The 18,239-nt window shown below is 54.1% G+C and overlaps 8 protein-coding genes across 8 annotated transcripts; 5 read left to right on the top strand and 3 right to left on the bottom strand.

Moving 5' to 3' along the window:
- Positions 1-868: 868 nt before the first annotated feature.
- Positions 869-1,581, top strand: BZA05DRAFT_390187 (uncharacterized protein). The gene has a single exon (XM_051482864.1). It carries the CDS (start codon positions 922-924, stop codon positions 1,132-1,134), a length of 213 nt encoding a protein of 70 aa, XP_051342177.1. The 5' UTR covers positions 869-921; the 3' UTR covers positions 1,135-1,581.
- A 540-nt stretch (positions 1,582-2,121) lies between these two features.
- Positions 2,122-2,946, top strand: BZA05DRAFT_222493 (uncharacterized protein). The gene has a single exon (XM_051479735.1). It carries the CDS (start codon positions 2,218-2,220, stop codon positions 2,695-2,697), a length of 480 nt encoding a protein of 159 aa, XP_051342178.1. The 5' UTR covers positions 2,122-2,217; the 3' UTR covers positions 2,698-2,946.
- On the top strand, positions 2,885-4,024 carry BZA05DRAFT_222498 (P-loop containing nucleoside triphosphate hydrolase protein). The gene is made up of 2 exons (XM_051479736.1): positions 2,885-3,411; positions 3,495-4,024. Exons 1-2 carry the CDS (start codon positions 3,196-3,198, stop codon positions 3,927-3,929), a joined length of 651 nt encoding a protein of 216 aa, XP_051342179.1. The 5' UTR covers positions 2,885-3,195; the 3' UTR covers positions 3,930-4,024.
- On the top strand, positions 4,021-4,521 carry BZA05DRAFT_222501 (uncharacterized protein). The gene has a single exon (XM_051479737.1). The coding sequence runs from the start codon at positions 4,119-4,121 to the stop codon at positions 4,485-4,487; it is 369 nt and encodes a 122-aa protein (XP_051342180.1). The 5' UTR covers positions 4,021-4,118; the 3' UTR covers positions 4,488-4,521.
- A 309-nt stretch (positions 4,522-4,830) lies between these two features.
- BZA05DRAFT_390193 (2-oxoacid dehydrogenases acyltransferase-domain-containing protein) lies at positions 4,831-6,904 on the bottom strand. The gene is made up of 3 exons (XM_051482865.1): positions 6,404-6,904; positions 6,234-6,305; positions 4,831-6,110 (listed from the first exon to the last, which is right to left on the bottom strand). The coding sequence occupies exons 1-3, from the start codon at positions 6,617-6,619 to the stop codon at positions 4,992-4,994; spliced, it is 1,407 nt and encodes a 468-aa protein (XP_051342181.1). The 5' UTR covers positions 6,620-6,904; the 3' UTR covers positions 4,831-4,991.
- A 1,827-nt stretch (positions 6,905-8,731) lies between these two features.
- Positions 8,732-13,717, bottom strand: BZA05DRAFT_442633 (P-loop containing nucleoside triphosphate hydrolase protein; the record flags this gene model as incomplete). Its single annotated transcript, XM_051486765.1, has 10 exons — positions 8,732-8,834; positions 8,887-9,059; positions 9,116-11,884; positions 11,941-12,260; positions 12,313-12,586; positions 12,637-12,680; positions 12,730-13,041; positions 13,105-13,228; positions 13,283-13,309; positions 13,370-13,717. 10 exons carry the CDS (start codon positions 13,715-13,717, stop codon positions 8,732-8,734), a joined length of 4,494 nt encoding a protein of 1,497 aa, XP_051342182.1.
- A 1,246-nt stretch (positions 13,718-14,963) lies between these two features.
- On the top strand, positions 14,964-16,800 carry BZA05DRAFT_390199 (uncharacterized protein). The gene is made up of 6 exons (XM_051482866.1): positions 14,964-15,429; positions 15,497-15,613; positions 15,681-15,891; positions 15,966-16,191; positions 16,281-16,353; positions 16,420-16,800. The coding sequence occupies exons 1-6, from the start codon at positions 15,367-15,369 to the stop codon at positions 16,495-16,497; spliced, it is 768 nt and encodes a 255-aa protein (XP_051342183.1). The 5' UTR covers positions 14,964-15,366; the 3' UTR covers positions 16,498-16,800.
- A 16-nt stretch (positions 16,801-16,816) lies between these two features.
- BZA05DRAFT_390202 (putative Phosphatidylglycerol/phosphatidylinositol transfer protein) lies at positions 16,817-18,107 on the bottom strand. The gene is made up of 3 exons (XM_051482867.1): positions 17,530-18,107; positions 17,217-17,433; positions 16,817-17,153 (listed from the first exon to the last, which is right to left on the bottom strand). The coding sequence occupies exons 1-3, from the start codon at positions 17,739-17,741 to the stop codon at positions 17,046-17,048; spliced, it is 537 nt and encodes a 178-aa protein (XP_051342184.1). The 5' UTR covers positions 17,742-18,107; the 3' UTR covers positions 16,817-17,045.
- Between the last annotated feature and the right edge of the window lie 132 nt (positions 18,108-18,239).

An 18,239-nucleotide genomic window follows, 5' to 3' on the forward strand; every position in this document is an offset into this window, starting at 1 on the left:
CGCGGCGGGGGGGCGGGCGGACATGGTGACCGTACATACCTGTGTATGTGGGGCTTTCGGTCGGGAACGATTCGAGCTGAGGTCACCCACCAAAGTACGGTACTGGTTACTACTCTGCGGTGCTATAGTACCATATAGTACCGTACACGACTACCACATGAGGCCCTTGGAGTGAAGTAGGGCAACCCACCAAAGTATTTGGTACTCTATCCAGCCCAATTGGCCGTATGAACTACTTACAAGTTACCTAAGTACCTCCCTACTGTACTGTTGCGCTTGTCCCGCCTCCTCCTCTTCCGCGAAGGCCGGCGTCCATACTGACTGCCTACATAGTAATGCCCCACCAGTGGCACGCCGTTCATGTGTGCTGTGTCATGGTGTGCATGTGCTTTGGTGTGGTCTCGTCTCGTCTTTTCTCGTCTCGTCTCGCCTCGGCCACCAGTCAAATCGGTCGAGCACGCTGTCTGCGATATAGGGCACTAGAGTACGGTAGCTGCTAGAGGAGCAGCAGTCTACCGTATTATACCTATGCACGCAGTTAGGTGTCTGCAGCATGATGGTCACCGCAGAGTCTATACGGTAGTAAAGTCTTCAACGCCCCCCTCAACGCCCCAACCAGAACCAACAGCTGCATAACCACCGCAATGCACCATCGCCCAAGAGATTTCGGCTATCGCCGCATGCTTGCTCCCCAAAAGCAAAAAACAACCACCATCACGCACCAGACCTGAGCTCGCTATCGCTCGAATGGACGTTCGGAGATCACTGCCGCCGCCGCCGCTCTCGTTCTGGTGGTTCCCATCCGTCCGTCCAACGGGCTTCGTCCTTTGCCCCCTCCTCCTCGTCGTGGTCCTTCGCCCCCCCTCCTCCTCCCCCTCATTCTCCCCACCCCCACCCACATCGCCGCCGCCGCCGCTGCTCATGGCAAGGTGCTTAGTACTAGTACTCTGGAGGCATAATAGTTTGCTTTCGGCCAGAAAGCCTACATCCTCGGTGTGGCCATCTTGTTTCGTCATTCATCCAGCAGGGCAAGGCCGGTTGATCCGAGCTGACCGGAAGCCCGTTCGGATCTTGACCCACAGACTCGCAGCCCAATTTCAGGGAGCACCATGCACACATAGATGTGGATCATGATGTGGGATTGTGTATATATGTACATGTGTACATATATACTCATACATATGCTGCTCCATATAGACGGAAGTTGCTCGTCCCCACCATCGGTGTGACCTACAGGGGAGAATCGAAAGAGCCCGGAAGCAAAGGAACGCGGAGACACAGAGAGTGGAGAAAAGCGTGGCGGATCTTCCGGACTGCCTGCTGCCGCCTGCTGCCTGCTGCCCTTGCGCCTCCACGATCAACAACACTCCGTCGGCGGGCCACACGCTCCGACGCAACCCAGGGAACACCCAGGGACCGCCGTCCGAAATCTTTCCGGGGGGGTTAGTTTTTCTGGTTTTCTCCAGCCAGCCGTTACCCAGTTTACTCTAGGCAGGGTACCGTAGGTAACTCTGGGTACTTACTGAGGTACTAGTAGCGCAGCGCAGTGAACTGTGAGGACTTAGTGGACCTCTTATACACACTCTACATACGCAGCCGCATGTATGTATGATATGTATGTGTTTTTTTTCTTCTTCTTTTCTTTACTTTTTGAAGAGTTGCACTCTCGGTGTACATATGCGCTCTAGAGTGGTCTGCCCTCTTGGTGGTTACTCAAGGGATCGTCATACATCATGCCTCCCCTCCCACCCCAAACCTCCACCCCGCCCCCCCCTCCCCGTTCCCCCACGCTTCTCCAAGCGCCATGTAACTACTCTACCACTCTACTGCTGCATCATGTCATCCCACGTCCGCGAAATTATTCCCGCTTTGGTCCCTCTTCTGTGGCCCGCCTCGCCGGGCCCAACCTACTCGCACGCGCGCCCTTCAATATACGATGGAGTGATTGGGACTCGCGACAGAACGTGAGCGTGATTAGGTCTCCGGGAGTGACAGTGAGAGTGAGAGTGAGAGGGAACACTCGAGACAAAGCCCGACAGCCAGCCAGCCATCACGGAAGAGTGAGACAGAGAGCGAGCTATTTTTTTTTCGTTTTGCTGCCCTGTCTCCGCATAAACCCCGGTTCGCGCGAATCTGGATGGATGGATATACCCAGACATGCCATAGATTTGTCCATTTTTCGTACTGGTCGCCTGTCTGATTCCAACGTACCCTGCAATGCGGGGTGTGTCTCTGATTCTGGATGGACCTGGTCATGGAGCTGAAGCTCTTCCGCGGACCCAATCCCAACGCTCCTCCTCCTCCTCCACCACCACCACCACCACCTTCACCACCACCACCACCACCACTACCACCACCACCTCCACCACCACCACCTCCACCACCACTACCTCCACTGCACCGCAACTGCGCCTAAAGTATGGAAAAAATAAACCCCGTGCGGCACGGCAGACTTTCTTGGAGGGGGATGGGGGAGCGAGCGAGCGGCTGGGCAGCGAAGCCTCGATGATGCTGATGCTGATGATGATGATGATGATGATGTCGGTTCCCAGAAACCCCGTGTACCCTCGTGACTCTGCCTGGCCCATGGCTTTTCTGCCGAGGAAAGGTCCCCCCCCCGAGTCCCTCGAAAGGCCGGTCTTACCAAGAACACCAACTACCACACACCACACACACACTCAGACACACACATCCTGAGCGGCGGGCGCACCATGTTACTTCCATCTGCTAAGCAAGAGCACGGTGCTCCTCCACCGATGGACCCCATATTCTCCTACCTACTTAAAAAGCTTCAGATGCCTCCCCACTCTTCCCGTCACGCCAATTGCTTCTTCTCCCCCTTCCCTCACCCCACTACTCATCCGGACCATACCGTGCTCGACCATCCATATATACAAACGAAAGACTGCACCCTTCCGCCCCCTGGAACTACATACCTACTACTGCTACCTGCTACCGCTACTCCTGCTACTACCGCTACTACCGCTACTTCTCCTGTTGCTGCTGCCAGTCCGACTGCTAAAGAGTCAACATCGTCACCTCCTGGTTGGCAATTGCTTTTACTGCCTGCTCTTACATACACCTTGGTCGTCCTAGAGCATTCAATTACCCAACTGCTCACAAACGGACACCTCACCCACCTCATAGAAAGTCTTCAACCTTTGAACGAATCGAAAGCTCCGCCAGACGTCCACGATGCTCACTAAATACGAGCCCGTAGGGAGCCTTGTTGCTCCCTCAACATCCTCAACACCATCTCTGCGCTCGATGGGCAAAGTACACTCTCGACCTACTCCGCGGCCGTCGTACCGGCACATCTTCATCATCACCGGCCCAGCTGGTTGCGGAAAATCGTCGGTGGCCCTCCACCTGGCGAAGCAATTGGACTTGCCCTACATTGAAGGCGACGACGTATGTCTACCCGCTTTGCCACATTTTTCCTCCTCCTCTTCTTCCACCACCGTTCCCTCGCTGACAGGATCTGATGTGTGTAGTACCACCCTCAAAGCAACGTCGACAAGATGGCCAGCGGCGTTCCCTTGACCGACGACGACCGCTGGGACTGGCTCGAAACGATCCGCAAGCAAGCCGTCGGCGAACTCGAGAACGGTGCTTCCGGCTGCGTCGTAACCTGTTCCTGCCTGAAGCGCAAATACCGCGACGTGATCCGACTCGCGGGTCGCGAAGCCGACGATGTGGTCATGCGGTTCGTCTACCTCCGCGCCGACAAGGAGTTGTTGCTCTCGCGCGTCCGCGCACGGAAGGGCCACTACATGAAGGACGACATGGTAGCGAGCCAGTTCGAGGCGCTCGAGGAGCCCGATGAGACGGAGACGGACGTTATCCCTATCGATGTCGGTGGGACGCTGGATTCGGTGAAGGATGCTTCCATGGATCAGGTTACCAGAGTCATGGACGAGCATGTATGATAGCGAAAAAGGGGGGGTTGTGGTTTTGAGGTTTTCCTTTTTTTTGCCTTTTTTTCTATTGATTAAAGTTTTTTGACTTTCCCTCGACCAAAGCCTTTTTCTTTTTTTGTTACTTCCTGGACATTCCGTTTGGTTTTGCGTTTAGCCTGTCTGTGGGGACTTTTTTTTGCCCCACGTTGAGTTGAGTGAATGAATTTCCTTTTTCCTTTTCTTTTTCTTTTCTTTTCGAGCGCAACTTCTGTACTGGGACTTCTTTTTGGGCTGTCTGGCGTGGGCGTGGGCGTGATGTTTGTTTTCTGCGATTTGTTTTTTTGCAGTGTTCTTATTTATTTATTTATAAATTATCAACGTTCGAACTTCGGTCCTCGGCGCTCTCTCTCTTTCTTTTTCGGCCGTTCAAACTTTCTTTCTTTCCTTCTGAAGGGAAGGGAGGGTGGGTTTCGGGGTTTTTGCTATTTGTCCGCCTCGACTCTCGAGGCGTCTCTTCCCCCCCACTATTTCATGCTTCATGCCCCACAGTTTCCAATGGAGCGAATGGAATCTATATGTAGAAAATAAAGTACGCCTTGAAAGTTGAGTGCTTTATGACCTCCAAATACACATCATATGATCCACGGTGTATGCTTGGGTGCAGGCTTGGGTGTATGCTTGGGTGTATTGCTTGACTGTGTGCTTGACTGTGTGCTTGACTGTGTGCTTGACTGTGTGCTTGACTGTGTGCTTGACTGTGTGCTTGACTGTGTGCTTGATGGTGTATGCTTGACGGGAATATGTAACGTAAACTCTTGCTCCATTATAGCGAATCTATGGTATCCTCAACCCCCATCCAATCCAATCCAGCCCAATCCGTCCGTACACAATCAATACGTACAATCAATCAATACGTACACAATCAATACGTACAATCAATCAATACGTACACAATCAATCAATACGTACACAATCAATCAATACGTACACAATCAATCAATACGTACACAATCAATCAATACGTACACAATCAATCAATACGTACACAATCAATCAATACGTACAACCCCCCCCCCCAATTCCCTGATCACTTCAACGCAGCGCCACCAGCAGCTTCTCCGGCTCCTGCACAAGCTCTCTAACCCTTGCCGCCATCCGCGCCATAGTCGCGCCATCAACGACCCTATGATCCGCGCTCCACGAGAAGTTGACGACAGAGCGCTTAACCAGCTCGCCCGCGTCGTCGAACGCGGGGACAGTCCGTGCGCGGCCCATACCCAGAATTGCCACCTCGCTCGGCACGATCACTGGTGCCACAACCGTCCCGCCAATGTTCCCGATATTGCTGACCGTGATTGTTCCGCCGGCCAGGTCCGCGGGCGCCAGCTTGCCCGCTGCGCCCAAAGCTTGTAGGCGCAGAAGCTCCGCTGCAATGCTCACGATGCTGTGCCGTGCCACGTCCTTGATGTTTGGCACCAGCAGGCCCAGCGGCGTGTCCATCGCCACGCCGATGTTGTGGATGGGCCGGCGGATGAGCTGCGGCTTTGCGCCTGCCGTGATGGAGACGCGGCTGTTGAGCAGCGGGTACTCGGACAGTGCTACCGAAACCGCTTTGATGATGAACGGCATGTATGTTAGCCGCTGTGTGCTGGCGAGCGTGCCGCGGATCCGCGCGAGTGCGTCGAGGGCGACTTCGTCGCTGTAGAGGAAGTGTGGGATGCTCAGTGAGGCGGTCATCACTTTGAACATTTGGTGCTGGATCGGCGTCAGCGGGATGAGCTCGTCCTGCTGTTCCGCCGCTGCCGCCAGTGTCGTAGTGGTGGTGGTGGGAGTAGTGGTGGCAGCCGTCTCTGCACCCGCCGCCGCCGCCGCCGAATCCTCCGAAAACCTCGTAATATCCTCCTTCAGCACCCGCCCATCCTTCCCCGTGCCCGTGACGTCAGCGATATCAACGCCCAGCTCCCTCGAGATCCTTCGGACCGCTGGTGTGGCCAAGGTTTCGTTCCTTGCTATCTCCGCCGGCGTACGTATTGCAGCTGCTGCCATTGCTGCCACTCCAGCTGCTGCGGTCTCCGACACACCCGCACCCCCCGCCGCCACCGCCAACCCGCCATTTTCAGATGGCGTGGGCGTGGACGTGGACGGCTCCCCCGACGGGCCCAATTGCGGATCGTCCGCGACTTCCGCCGCTAGGTCGATATCCACCAGTGGCTATATAGTGCCAGCGAAACGCGGGGTGTTAGCCCGCCGCCATATCATCATAGGTGCAGCCCACCAATCACCTCTATACACACCCACACACGCACGCACACACACACACACACACAAACATACCTTCCCCACAATCGCCATCTCGCCCGCCTGATAGTGCAATTTCTTGATCACCCCATCGAACCTACTCGTAATCTAACCGTCCGTCCCCCGCAATTCGTTAGCCAATCTCCCTCTCCCTTTCCCTCTCTCCCATCCCGTAGGTTATGTAGGTTAAGTAGGTAGGTACACACCTCGACAGACGCTTTATCGCTCTGCACCTCGCACAGCTTGTCGAACTGCTCGACGCGCGCCTCGGGCTCGACAAACCACTGGATCACCTCGCACTCGCGAATGCCCTCGCCGATGTCGGCCAGCAGGAACGGCTTTATTGCTAGGCGCGGCGGGAGCGTGCTGAAGCTGCGCTGGAGCGGGCGACGGAGGAGCGGGCGAAGAAGGAGGGGTCGCATTTTTCGGAAGGAGTGATTGTGAGAGGAGAGGATGAGGAGGGGGATTGAGATGGTGGTGGGAGGGCTGGTGTTGCTGGTGGTAGGTGGACGGACGGCCTGCGTCGCGTTGGAGCTTGCGCTGCCCTGCCCTGCCGTGGATAGCCGCTCTGAGCTCAAGCTTACTTGCCTGCCTGCTGCTTGCTTTCACGAGCTCCTGACCCCAGGGTACAGTAGGTACGATGCAAGGGCCGGAGGCCCGGAGCGACGGAGCGTGCTGTGGGGGAAGACACCTACCTTATATAGCCTGAAGAGATAGCTATTAGGTGCTTATGACAGGCGATCTCCCAATTCACTGAATTGATCTCAGCGTGAGTGGGCTCGGATAAAACAGAACAGAACATTGCGGATCACTCCGCCTCGTCTCGGCATGGCACGGCTCGGGTTCTCCGCATTTCGCTAACAGCCGGCCCTTTATTATCTACGCGTCGATCACTCACTCACGGGGGCAGTCACGACGGAGTCACTCGTGTGAAGCACAAAGTATGGAGGATTTTCGGACGGACATCCGGCAATTCCATTAAGCTCGAGCACGAGACAGTTATGTACAATCTATCGGGGCCCAGGACCAGACAGAGATGGCCTACCTTATGTAGGTAGATAGCTGTGCGTACTGGTGTTACTCCGGTTCGAGTATTTGTCCCATGTATCGAGCTCCACCTAAGTAGAGTATCCCCACGACAACGACGACAACGGTGTACCCACTCGTTGTCCCATTCCGCTATGAAACGGCTATGTACTCGGTAGCCTACCTATGGCAAATCATGTCCCTTCCGTGAAGTTCCATCCTTACGGCGCCTCCCAGATCGCGCGACCAGACCTCGGCGATATGTCATCGTCATCTTCAGGGCTCACTCATCCACCGGTGCGGTGCGGCTTGTCGGGAACTGTCTATGTAGGTACGTAGGTATACGGTGCCCCACCACCAACTACTACGTGTGATGTACACGGTAAAGTAACTCGCACAATCGCCACTGCGACACCACAGCGATATCTGTGGGACACCCTGCCACCTGTATCATTCCGCCGGATGCGGCAGCAGGGGCGGCCGAACTTCAACGAAGTGATTAGCAAGCCGTGGCCCATAGCCCGTGGGGGGGTTCGAGAACGTACATGATCGACCCCCGTCTGGAAACCGGGGCTGAGATGGCGATCTACCTTCCTACATACTTATCTCTCCAGCGTCCGGATGTTTATGCCTACATGCGTGGGGGCGGCCTCGCCGGGCGAATTGAGCTGGCCGAGAACCTGGCACGAAAGCCTACCCGCCATCTCCTAGATGGATGGACTTCTAGGCCCATGCTGTGTTGTGAACCAAATTACACAGCACATCACATCACTCACTGGCGCTGGCACTCTCGACGAGATCCTCACATGTTCCCATTCACTCATCACCCCACAGGCCATCGTGAACGAGACGATATCACTCTTCTCTTCATGTCTATAGACAGGCCAGACAGAAAGATACTCCAACACGCCAACCACACTAGACCCTACGGCCACCATCACCATCATCAACTTGTAGTCCCAGTCCTATACGAACCCATCTCTCCGTAGGCCTCAAAGCTTCCCTTCATCCACGACATTGACTTATTATACAAACCAAGCAGATAAGCAGAAAACAGAAACAGACCCCCAAAACCCCATTTGGCTGACGGTAGAACCAACTACATTTACACACAATCGGGAATGAAAAGCAAAGCAAAACCCACGCCCCGCCTAGAAAAGAAAAAAAGGAGAAACCAAGCGGTTACTTCAAGAGTAGAAGGACAACTATGCGGAAATAGAACAGAGAACGCCTTGATCGATTAAATGGAACCCCCACCCAATCGCCGGACAGGTAATTGAAAAAGAATTTGAAGTCGCATCGCATTCGAAAGGTAAAACAGAACGCTACAAATATAAAGCAGACCCAAGCAACCCACCTATTATAATGATACATCACCATCATCAAAGGAAATTCAAGATCAACGAGCAGGAGCAGACGCGGAATGGTGTAGCCAAAGATCAGCATCACATTCCAGCCGGAAGAACTGGCAGGTTCAAGCCCATGCGCAGTACCGGTCTCCTGTCGTATCATTTCTTCTCCGCCTTCGAGCTGGCAATCTTCGAGTAGAAGGTCTCCAGTGCCGTCCATGGGTTCTTCTGGGAAGTCCAGTGAAACCTCCAAAAAACGTACCTACGGGGGCGAGTCAGCATGAGACATTGCGCGATGGGCTTGCCGAACTTACCAGAGATCTTCGTACTCGGGAGAGCCCTTCTTCGAATGCTGGGCTATGTAGTTTCCTACCGTGGAGACGCATTCCATCAAGCCCTGGCTCCGGCGGGTCTTGTCCTTGTCCTTCATCGCCCCGGACAGGACGTCAAGACTGTGCTTGACCTCGGGAGAGCTGCGCAGTTTGGTCTGCAAAAAAAAACCGTTAGCACTTTTCCAAACTGTCGGATTGAAGGGATGCATACAACTGCCAACTTCTCGTTCCTCGTCAGATCGCGAGACGTCTCATCTAGGTTCTGGGTAGAACCGTCTTTCCGGAGGTGGGATGGCCTGGAAGTAGGCGTGCCATTCGCTGGCGACGCTGCAGGCTTCCCCCGAACTTCCAAGCGCGGACTATCCTGTTCCATCGATGGGCGACGCTTCTTCCGGACCACCTTGCTTCCGTCGTCCTCTTCGTGCCGACGTTTCTTCTTCGGCTCACGGATCTTATCTCGTGGCCGGCGGGAGTCGGTGGGGGCATCTCTTCCCTTGGACTTCGTCTTCTTAATTCGCGGTGCCGGTGAGGCGGAGGACGTGCCCCCGTTGCGCTTCAGGTGGCGGTAGGCATCTGACGGTGACTTTCTCGCACGGCTCAAGCCCATCTCCACACGCTCCTTCAAGACACCAAGCAGGTAGTCTGCTCGGCGAACCAAGTGGACGGCGCCAGGTGACTTGGCCTGGGATTCTGCGTTTCCTCGCTCCACTTTCTTGTCAACACGGTGCTCCTCGAGGAAGAACTTGTTGTGCATTGCAAGCTCCGGATCGTCACGGATTGCCGTCCACGCACCATACCCGTGCTTGACAATGCCAACACAGAGCATTGAATCCTCCCGGGTTCCCCACTCACAAGACCAGTTGTGTACTGGCTTGACATCATTGATGCGGAACTTCGTGCGATCGTCCCAAGCGTCGACAGCCCGCTTCAGGATCTTCAGCTCCTCTGGTCTGATCAGGATCGTCTCGGCATTGAGCTTCTTCGCGCCCTTGTAGTCGAAGAGAACAGCCTTCTTCTCCTTCTTGCCGGCATCTCCCAGGGTGGATCGATGCATTTGGATGGCCTCTTCACTCAAGCGAATCCAGTCATGGATGGTAGCTCTGATCATCTCCGGATCTCGTCCCTCCAGCCCCGCGTCCTTGAGAATCTCGCTCCAACAGTCGTCAAGCAGCCCGTAACGGGTGTACGACCTGTATAGATTTCGAATCTCGCGAACATTCAAGGGCTGGCCGGGATCGAATTCCGGTTCGTCGTCGCTGTCGGTCATCCGTGCAGAAAGCTCTTTCGCTCGTCTCTTTGCCGTTCGGCCCCCCTGCTCCCCGTCTGCGACCGGTTTGCGCTTGCGGCCCGAGCTCATCTCGATCTGCTCGTTGAGAAAGTCTTCTTCCTCTTTGCTCTTCTCCTGCGCCCGTAGTGCCTCCAGTTCTTCCTTGGGAATGATGTCATCCCAGGAGACATCGGCTTTGAAATCCGTGACCGCGAACTGCTTCAAGAATTCGTCACCACCTTCGCCCCCGAGCCCGGTGTCCGCTTGAGTGATGTGGTCCTCGGCAGTGCTCAGGATATCGTCGATCTTCAGTTCCTCCAGCTTCTTCTGGTTGTCTGTGGCCTCGAACATCTTCGATGCTCGGGCTTTGAGGATTGCCGAAAGCTCCGACGAAGGGATCTTATCGGACTTCCCGTCCTTGACTCGGTCCACTATACCCTTGTCGGTCACTCCCAACGAGATGACAAGGTGCTCAAGGATCATCTTGTTGCGCGCGCGCTCCAATATCTCCTCTTCGATGGTGTCTTTGGACACCAATCGATAAACCATGACGTGGTTCTTCTGGCCGATACGATGAGCGCGAGCCATTGCCTGGAGATCGGCCTGAGGGTTCCAGTCACTGTCGAAGAGGATAACCGTGTCGGCGGTCATCAAATTGATGCCAAGTCCTCCAGCCCGGGTACTGAGGAGGAAGCAGAAGTCCGGGCTCCCAGGCGAATTGAAATGGTCAATCGAAATACGCCTGGCCGCAGCGGGGATCGTACCGTCCAATCGCTGATGTGTGTACCCCTTCAGGTTCAGATAGTCGGCAAGAATATCCAACATCTGAACCATCTGACTGAAGATCAGTACACGATGGTTATCGGCCTTGAGCTTGGTAAGTAGCTGGTCCAGAAGGACCATCTTTCCACTGCTCATGACGAGAGCCCTAAGGGTCTCCTCTCTCGTAGCATTCGCCGAGAGGACCCTCTCCTCTGCCGACGCGAACATGAACGGGTGGTTGCTGGCCTTCTTCAGCTCCATCACGATGTTCAACAGTGACTGTTGATGCCCGTTCCCGCCAGCATTCAGCGCCGCATAGTTGCGGGTGATGATGTTCTTGTAGTATTCGGTCTGGAGGTCAGACAACTCCACCCGAATAATCTTCTCCGACTTGGAAGGCAAGGACTTCTCGACCGACTTCTTGACCCGCCGCAACATGTATGGCTTGAGGGTCTGCTGCAGTGCCTCGATCTGCTTCGCAGCATCGACGGACTGCAGGTCGACATCATAATCGATGTCGATCCTCCCGGGCATCAAGAAGTCAACCAGAGCGCCCAGCTCTTTCAGGTTGTTCTGAAGAGGCGTACCGGTAATCAACAACCGACTGGTTGCTTTGAAGAGATTCAATTTGTCGTACAGCGATGACTCCTTGTTCTTCAGCCGGTGAGCTTCGTCAACCGCCATAAACTGCCACCGGATTGGCATCAAGTTGGCCCAGTCGTTGATAACATACTCGTAGGTCGTAACCACGCAGTTGAACTTGGGCTTCTTTGGGTTCCCATCGACGTAGAACTCGTGTTCTCGGATGATATTCCGTGCACCCTGAGACCCCGTATAGATGAGGTAATTCATGTCCGGTGCCCAGTTATCAAACGTCTCGGCCCACGAAGGGACAGTCGAGAGGGGAACCACAACCAAGAAGGGGCCGTGCTGATGCCGGTCGTGGCGAAGCTAGAGAGCAGCCGAATCAGCACTTTGCCAGAAGTATTTGATCAGCGATAACATACCCAGCTCATGAAAGCAACCGTCTGAACTGTCTTGCCCAACCCCATCTCGTCGGCAAGGATGCCATTGTGACCTTTGGTCCAATTGTAGGCAAGCCAGTTCAAGCCCTTCATCTGGAAATCCCGCAATTCGCCGTTCTTGATATACGAGGGCTGTGCCTCTAGCTTCTTATAGCTTCGTCTGGTAGCCACGTTCGATTCCGACTGCTTGGAGACTTGCACAGTCTTGGATCGATTCCAGTATTTGTCCACCTGTTCAGGTGCCAACGCAATTATGAGATCACCTTCCTCCCAGGTGCAGGCCTCGTAGGTCAATCGTTTCCCTTCAGAAGCATCAGCAAAAATGTACAGTTGAGAATAGCGGGGGATGCACACATTTAACCATATACTGCCTTCCGGTATCTAAGTCACGATGGGCGATGACCCTCTCCACGATGTGAAATGCAGCATTCTCTTCCCTCCGTCGCTCCTGCTTGAGGTTCAATTGTTCGATCTCTTCGGGTGTCGTAGATGGGTTCGTCCGAATCCAATAATCCGCGAGAACAACCTTTCGCATATAGTTCTCAAGTTTTCGGTATCCCTTCTGACCTACAAGGTTGTCCATAGGTTCCCATGTGGCATGATAGTGGGATTCGCCTTGCCATTTGATCTGTCCAGTCGTTAGCCAAGTGACGGTGCACCGGGGAGCATTACACGTACCTGGAACTCCAGTCTATCTTTGTCGGCAGTCGGTATCGTGTCATCTACCAGAAGGTCAGTTCAAGCTGCAGTAGGGAAATCCGTGTTACATACCGAAGCCCTCTCTGATGCGGTGTCCAATGACAAGGTCAATGCCATTAGGAACTTCTTCCACCTGGTATTGGTCTTCCCCGTTGTCCTCCTCCGCATACTCTTCTTCGAATTCATCATCATCATCCTCGTTGTAGTTGGCAACCGCCGCGGCCGCACGTCTTGTGGAGAATCGGATTTCTGTGGCCTGCGAAACACTTTCCACTGCGATCTTTCGTCGTTTCCTCATAGCCTTCGGTCTCTTCTTCGTGCCATATTCGTCACTGTCTTCATCTTCAGATGAGACGTAATGAACAGGAGACGGCAGTTTGGATGCTTTGAGAAGAGGGGGTTAGCTACAGCTGAGCCCCGCTAGCACTGTGACAGACAGAAGCTTACATTTTGCGGATCTTGTAGGGGCCTTCTTTCGTTTTGTCTTCTGTCGACTGCTCTTCGGCTCCGAGTCGTCTTCGTCCTCATCATCGTCGTCGTCATTGTTTTCCGAGTCCCCGCTGCTGTCAACCTGGTGATAGTTAGTTGATCGTTCCGTAGGCTGGGTCGAAAATACATCACATACCAGTGTTCGAGTATTTCGTGCGCGTTCCTGTAGCGTGATGATTAGAACAGTGATCGAAGATAGTAGGGTAGATAGGAGAGGGCTTACACTCCGTCGTAGGCCGTATAAGTCTGGGTTCTCATAATACTCGTTCGCAGCCTTCTCCTTCGAGGGTCTCTGAAGAGATGCCTTTTCAGATTCAGCATCGCTAGACTGCTCTTCGACCTCCTCTTCTTGTACATCTTCGTCTTCTTCGAAGTCGCCATCATCGGATCCGACATCGTCCTCCTCCGATGAGCTTTCTACATCAGGTTCATCGTCATCCTCCTCCTCTTCGTGTTTCGATTCGACGGTCGACGCGGACTCGTCGACGTCGTCTGGTGGTTCTACATCCGATACGTCCACGTCGTCCTCCTCTTCTGATGAGCTAGAAGGGTCTGCAAGATCGGTAGCCATGGAGTATGTATGTGTGTCCGCGATCGACACGGGTGTGCCGACAACTTGCAGCGGCAGTACCATGCTACCTGCTATACCACCACTATCAGCAACAATATCTCGAGCGCAAAACAGATTGAGGGCAGCGGAATGAGTGCGAAGGTTCTCCAGAGCAAGGCGACTCCGATGCACGCATCGGCGACAGGATAAGTCCTGTCAATGGCCAGTGCGGTCATTTCGGGGATGCGAGGAGCATAGCTCGACGATGTCCTTGAAGAGACACGACCACCGGCTCGGATGGCTGCCACGGCCCCGCAACACGCAGAGGGAAGAAGGAAAGCGGATGAAATGAATGAGCAGACGAATCGACACGTGAATATAGGGTTCACGAGACGAGCCACGAGCGTGGTATATCGTGGTTCGTCGCGGGGAGGTTGAGGCTCGACGGGATCAGGCCGGCAGAGAAGGAGCGAAATTCGAGCACACACGTAAAATGAAAACGAGGACTACTTACAAGCCATGGTAATGCACTTTGATCGTATCAGCGAAGGAAATTCGAGAGAAATGATTGCGAGTTTGTTTGGTTGTGGTGGTGGGTGGAGCGTTCGGGGTGGATGTGGTGGCGGGCTATCGATGTGTGGGAGGTTCGTGATAATCGGGGTGTTGGGGTTTGAGGGAGTCTGGGTTGGATGCGGACCGAACTGAGATTAGGAGAACCGGGTGGTGTGGCGCCAAGCTAGTGTGTGTGGCTTGAAAGGCGGCTTTGTGACAGCCAAGCCAAAGTGGGAAAATAGAGGCAAAGCTAAACGAATTTCTAGGTAGCGCTAAGCGGGGAGCAGTCGTTAAGCAGGTGCCAGAGCTTATATGCTCTCACCGTGTCTAACCCAGCGTTGAAGATAAACAGATCAGAGAATCTATTGAGATGAATTCTTCACTCAGTCAGGACCATCCACAACAGAGGGAGGAGAGCAGGTGTATATCCAAGGTATTCTCAAAGACTATTGGAGCATACAGGACGAGGAGAAGGCACACGGTCGGTTTCTTCAACACTCGACTGAAGCCGAAATTCAGCATCCATCCAAAATCCAAGTGGATGTCATGTGCCGTAAACGACCTGAGGTCTTCAAGAACTAGATATCCAGCGTTCGCGTAAACGCCTCTGCGTATTGGCGGAAAACTGTAAAAACACGTATTCCTCCACAGGGCCAGGGTATAGTGCCCATTTACTGTCCGCCGGCCAGCTGCAGACATTACCTGAGGGCTGTGCTGCACGGTTAACCTCGCGATGCTGCCTAGGGTCTACATAGAGTGCCGGTACCGGTATATGGAGCTCTCATGGCCATGACACGCCGCCGCCGCCGTGGCGGAATCGTCATGGAAATCCCTAAGTCGCGACATCTCTTCATTTGCTTCCATGGAGTTGAGGACCCTCAAACCTCGGCGATCCACTTCAAACCTCCTTTGCTGCCCCTTGCAAGCCAATCATTCTCCACATATATTGCTGTCCTCTTCTTTCACAAGTGCACCCCTGTAACCCTTGCGCCAACTAACTCGAAGGTGTCCCCTTCACTTCACGATCACAACATCCACAACAGCTTCAACAGCCCACACGCACCATCCGCCCCACGTCACCGACTGTCGTTTCCCTTTCGCTTTCTTCGTGTCCAGCTATGCTCCTAGGTTTCCGCACCCGAGCAAGACGGCTTACCAATTCGTACGTCTTCGGCCGAATAGTATGTCCACCTCGAGGATCCGAATCTCTTCTTCCCGCGTATTCTAATCGTCCTCGGGGTCCAACAGCCATTCATAAACCTCCTACTCCTCGGCCTTCAGCTTTTCGGAATAAGCCATGTCTCGTGGAACTTCTCGGCGCACTTCGACGCAAAGCCCATGTTGACCACGATGATCACCAACTCGGTCCGGCATCCGCACCCCTCTTCCCACCCCTCTTCCCACCCCGCGGGCCGAATACTGACCGCCACAGATCCTCAACGGAATAGCCGACACGGTAGCACAGACGGTATCGGCCTACCGCAGACGCCACGCCGGCGTCGCCCCCGCGAACCCCAAAAAGGTCGACCGCGTGTCCATCGAGATCCACGAGCTCGGCGAGAAGTCGCTTCCTACGCACCGGGCGGAGCTCTTCGCCGCCCCGCATTTCGACGCCGACCGCCTGGTGCGATACATGGCCTGGGGTACTCATCCTCCCCCTCTACCACCACTCGCCGCTACCTCCCCCATTTCCCCCCGCTGACATGCGCGCGCGCAGGATTCCTGATGGCCCCCATCCAACTCGCCTGGTTCGCTTGGCTATCCGACGTGTTTCCGACTACCGAAGGGCACCAGACGGCAGCGGTGATGTGGCGCGTGCTGCTGGACCAGGTGGTGTTCTCGCCGATCAGTTTGGCGGCGTTCTTCGTGTTCATGGGGGTGTGCGAGGGTGGCGATATGAAGGCTATGCGGAGGAAGATGAATGTTGTGTTTATGCCCTCGTTGTAACTTCCCCCCGCCAAAACCAAACCCCCCCCCCCCCCCCCCCCCCCGGAATAAAGATTAAGTTCGGACGGATGCTGACAGTACGCAGGAAGTCTAACTATGTCCTTTGGCCCGCGGTGCAAATCATCAACTTTCGCCTGGTTCCCCTACAATACCAACTCGTGAGCTACCCCTCTCCATTGCCCCTCGGTTCGGTTCGAATGCTGACGGACGATGTGGGGATATAGCCATTCGCGTCGACGATAGGAATCTGCTGGACAACCTACCTGTCGTTGAAGAACGAGGCGGCGGATGCACTGCTGTGATGGCGCGGTGGGAGTGAGTGAGTGGTAGTGGCGATGTCGCACATCTACATTTCAAAAGGGACATGGTGCATTTGTTTCGGATATCAACAGCTTCTTATTTCTTTCTTCTACAACCGTGTTATTGCATTCTGTTCGGATTTCACTGTATAATACTTGCCTATAATAGACGGGGAGTGGTTGGAGATGATTCTTTCGGAGGGGCACAGTGGGCGTCGTCTGTGAGACCATGGGTGCACTGCCCCGCCACACAGCGGATGAAGAGTCTATCGAAGAGGATCCGCTTGATAGAGCACCATATCACAGCTCATGAACGAGTGAATCCGTGCCATCGTGACCATTCATTATCCGAATTCAAGCCCGCCGTCATTTACAAAAAATCATTAACAGCTATCGAAAATCAAGGAGAAAAAAACCCCCCCCAGACCAGTCCATGAGCAACACAATGCTAAAACGCCAAGGTCCATCGTACAGAAGTCAAGTAGAAATCAAAGGTCAAACAAACAGCTCATAAAGACATTCATGCAGATGATCATGAAAAAAAAGCCCATCTAGATGAAGACGGCTTTGCCGGACAAGGTAAAGCGAACCGCGCCCTGGACGCAGAGGATGGGGCGGCCATCTCCCATATAAGCATTCGCCGTCACGACGTAGGTGCCCTTTATCCCAATAATTAGCCACTATCCAAAACAAATATCGGACGAGAAGGAGGATGGACTCACAGGGGGGATTTGGTTCGGAATGTCAATCGCCTTAGTCAAAGTCAACTTTCCAGCTTTGACGGGACACTCGAGGTCCACCTGGTTGAGGTTATCACAGATGTCTGCGGTCTGCTTGAACATGGTGATCAAGCCGTACTTGACGGAAACATCGACTTTGGCGCCCTTGGTAATGGCGCTCTTGAGCGAGCCGACCGCGTCAACAACCAACGTCTTGCCACTGTCGAAATGTTAGTCTGGCTGCCTCGGCGGTAGGGAAGATGAAGGAGCAACAGCAGAAGAAACACTGAGAGCAGGGGAGGAGTGGGAGACAAACGGAAGCGGCGGGTTGGGCGTCAAGTTAAGGCTCTGAATCTTCACGATATCCTTGCTGTTGTCTCCACAGTAGAAGAGAGGGTTGGCTCCAGGGACCTTCGTGAGACCGGCTCCGACATCGGAACGGACGTCGATGGACTGCTGCTGGAAGAAGCTTCCGGCAGACACGGAGACTGCCATGAAAAGCACGGAGGTGATGACGGAAAACTTCATCTTGAAGAATGTAGAGAAGAAGTTGTTTCTTTGTATAGAAGGGAGTTGAAAGGGAGGAGAAGTTGTTTGTTTGTGAATTGGTTGTAGATCTTGTGCGGAGTTTTGGTTGGAGGAGTGGAAAGCGAGGGTGAGTGTGGAGAAGGTAGATAAGAATCGATCCGAAGAGGGCCTTCAAATAGTCGTCGGGGGTAGCCGGATTCAGGCACAAGCTCTATTTCGCCGCTCTACAACGTTGTACGTTCTTGAATGAGAGATGGCTGGAACGGCATGGCATGGATGGGTCCGGGGATGAATGTGCGCGGGCAGGCTCGTGACTGACCGTGACGTAGGGGGTGGGATCTGAATTGTGAGTTTGTGAGCTGGAAGTCTTCCCGTGGCAATCGAGAATCGAAAATCGACCTGGGCCATTTTACCCGAAATTCAAGATGTACACTATACACCCATCAAGGTCCCTCGATGTAGGCTTTGACCCATAGGGCTGTGGAGGTAACCGACCGT

This window comes from Tricharina praecox, assembly GCF_024521635.1.
Source record: "Tricharina praecox strain CBS 144465 chromosome Unknown BZA05scaffold_5, whole genome shotgun sequence".
NCBI lineage: Eukaryota > Fungi > Ascomycota > Pezizomycetes > Pezizales > Pyronemataceae > Tricharina > Tricharina praecox.

Excerpts from the sequence above, each read along its gene's own strand:
- BZA05DRAFT_390187 (XM_051482864.1), top strand. The coding sequence starts at position 922 with ATGGCAAGGTGCTTAGTACTAGTACTCTGGAGGCATAATAGTTTGCTT.
- BZA05DRAFT_222493 (XM_051479735.1), top strand. The coding sequence starts at position 2,218 with ATGCGGGGTGTGTCTCTGATTCTGGATGGACCTGGTCATGGAGCTGAA.
- BZA05DRAFT_222498 (XM_051479736.1), top strand. The coding sequence starts at position 3,196 with ATGCTCACTAAATACGAGCCCGTAGGGAGCCTTGTTGCTCCCTCAACA. Across the intron at positions 3,412-3,494 it reads CCTACATTGAAGGCGACGAC|TACCACCCTCAAAGCAACGT; the intron begins GTATGTCTACCC and ends TGATGTGTGTAG.
- BZA05DRAFT_222501 (XM_051479737.1), top strand. The coding sequence starts at position 4,119 with ATGAATTTCCTTTTTCCTTTTCTTTTTCTTTTCTTTTCGAGCGCAACT.
- BZA05DRAFT_390193 (XM_051482865.1), bottom strand. The coding sequence starts at position 6,619 with ATGCGACCCCTCCTTCTTCGCCCGCTCCTCCGTCGCCCGCTCCAGCGC. Across the intron at positions 6,306-6,403 it reads GCGATAAAGCGTCTGTCGAG|ATTACGAGTAGGTTCGATGG; the intron begins GTGTGTACCTAC and ends ACGGACGGTTAG. Across the intron at positions 6,111-6,233 it reads AGATGGCGATTGTGGGGAAG|CCACTGGTGGATATCGACCT; the intron begins GTATGTTTGTGT and ends GGCACTATATAG.
- BZA05DRAFT_390199 (XM_051482866.1), top strand. The coding sequence starts at position 15,367 with ATGCTCCTAGGTTTCCGCACCCGAGCAAGACGGCTTACCAATTCGTAC. Across the intron at positions 15,892-15,965 it reads GGTGCGATACATGGCCTGGG|GATTCCTGATGGCCCCCATC; the intron begins GTACTCATCCTC and ends GCGCGCGCGCAG. Across the intron at positions 16,192-16,280 it reads GTTGTGTTTATGCCCTCGTT|GAAGTCTAACTATGTCCTTT; the intron begins GTAACTTCCCCC and ends GACAGTACGCAG.
- BZA05DRAFT_390202 (XM_051482867.1), bottom strand. The coding sequence starts at position 17,741 with ATGAAGTTTTCCGTCATCACCTCCGTGCTTTTCATGGCAGTCTCCGTG. Across the intron at positions 17,434-17,529 it reads ACGCCCAACCCGCCGCTTCC|TGGCAAGACGTTGGTTGTTG; the intron begins GTTTGTCTCCCA and ends ACATTTCGACAG. Across the intron at positions 17,154-17,216 it reads TTCCGAACCAAATCCCCCCT|GGCACCTACGTCGTGACGGC; the intron begins GTGAGTCCATCC and ends ATTGGGATAAAG.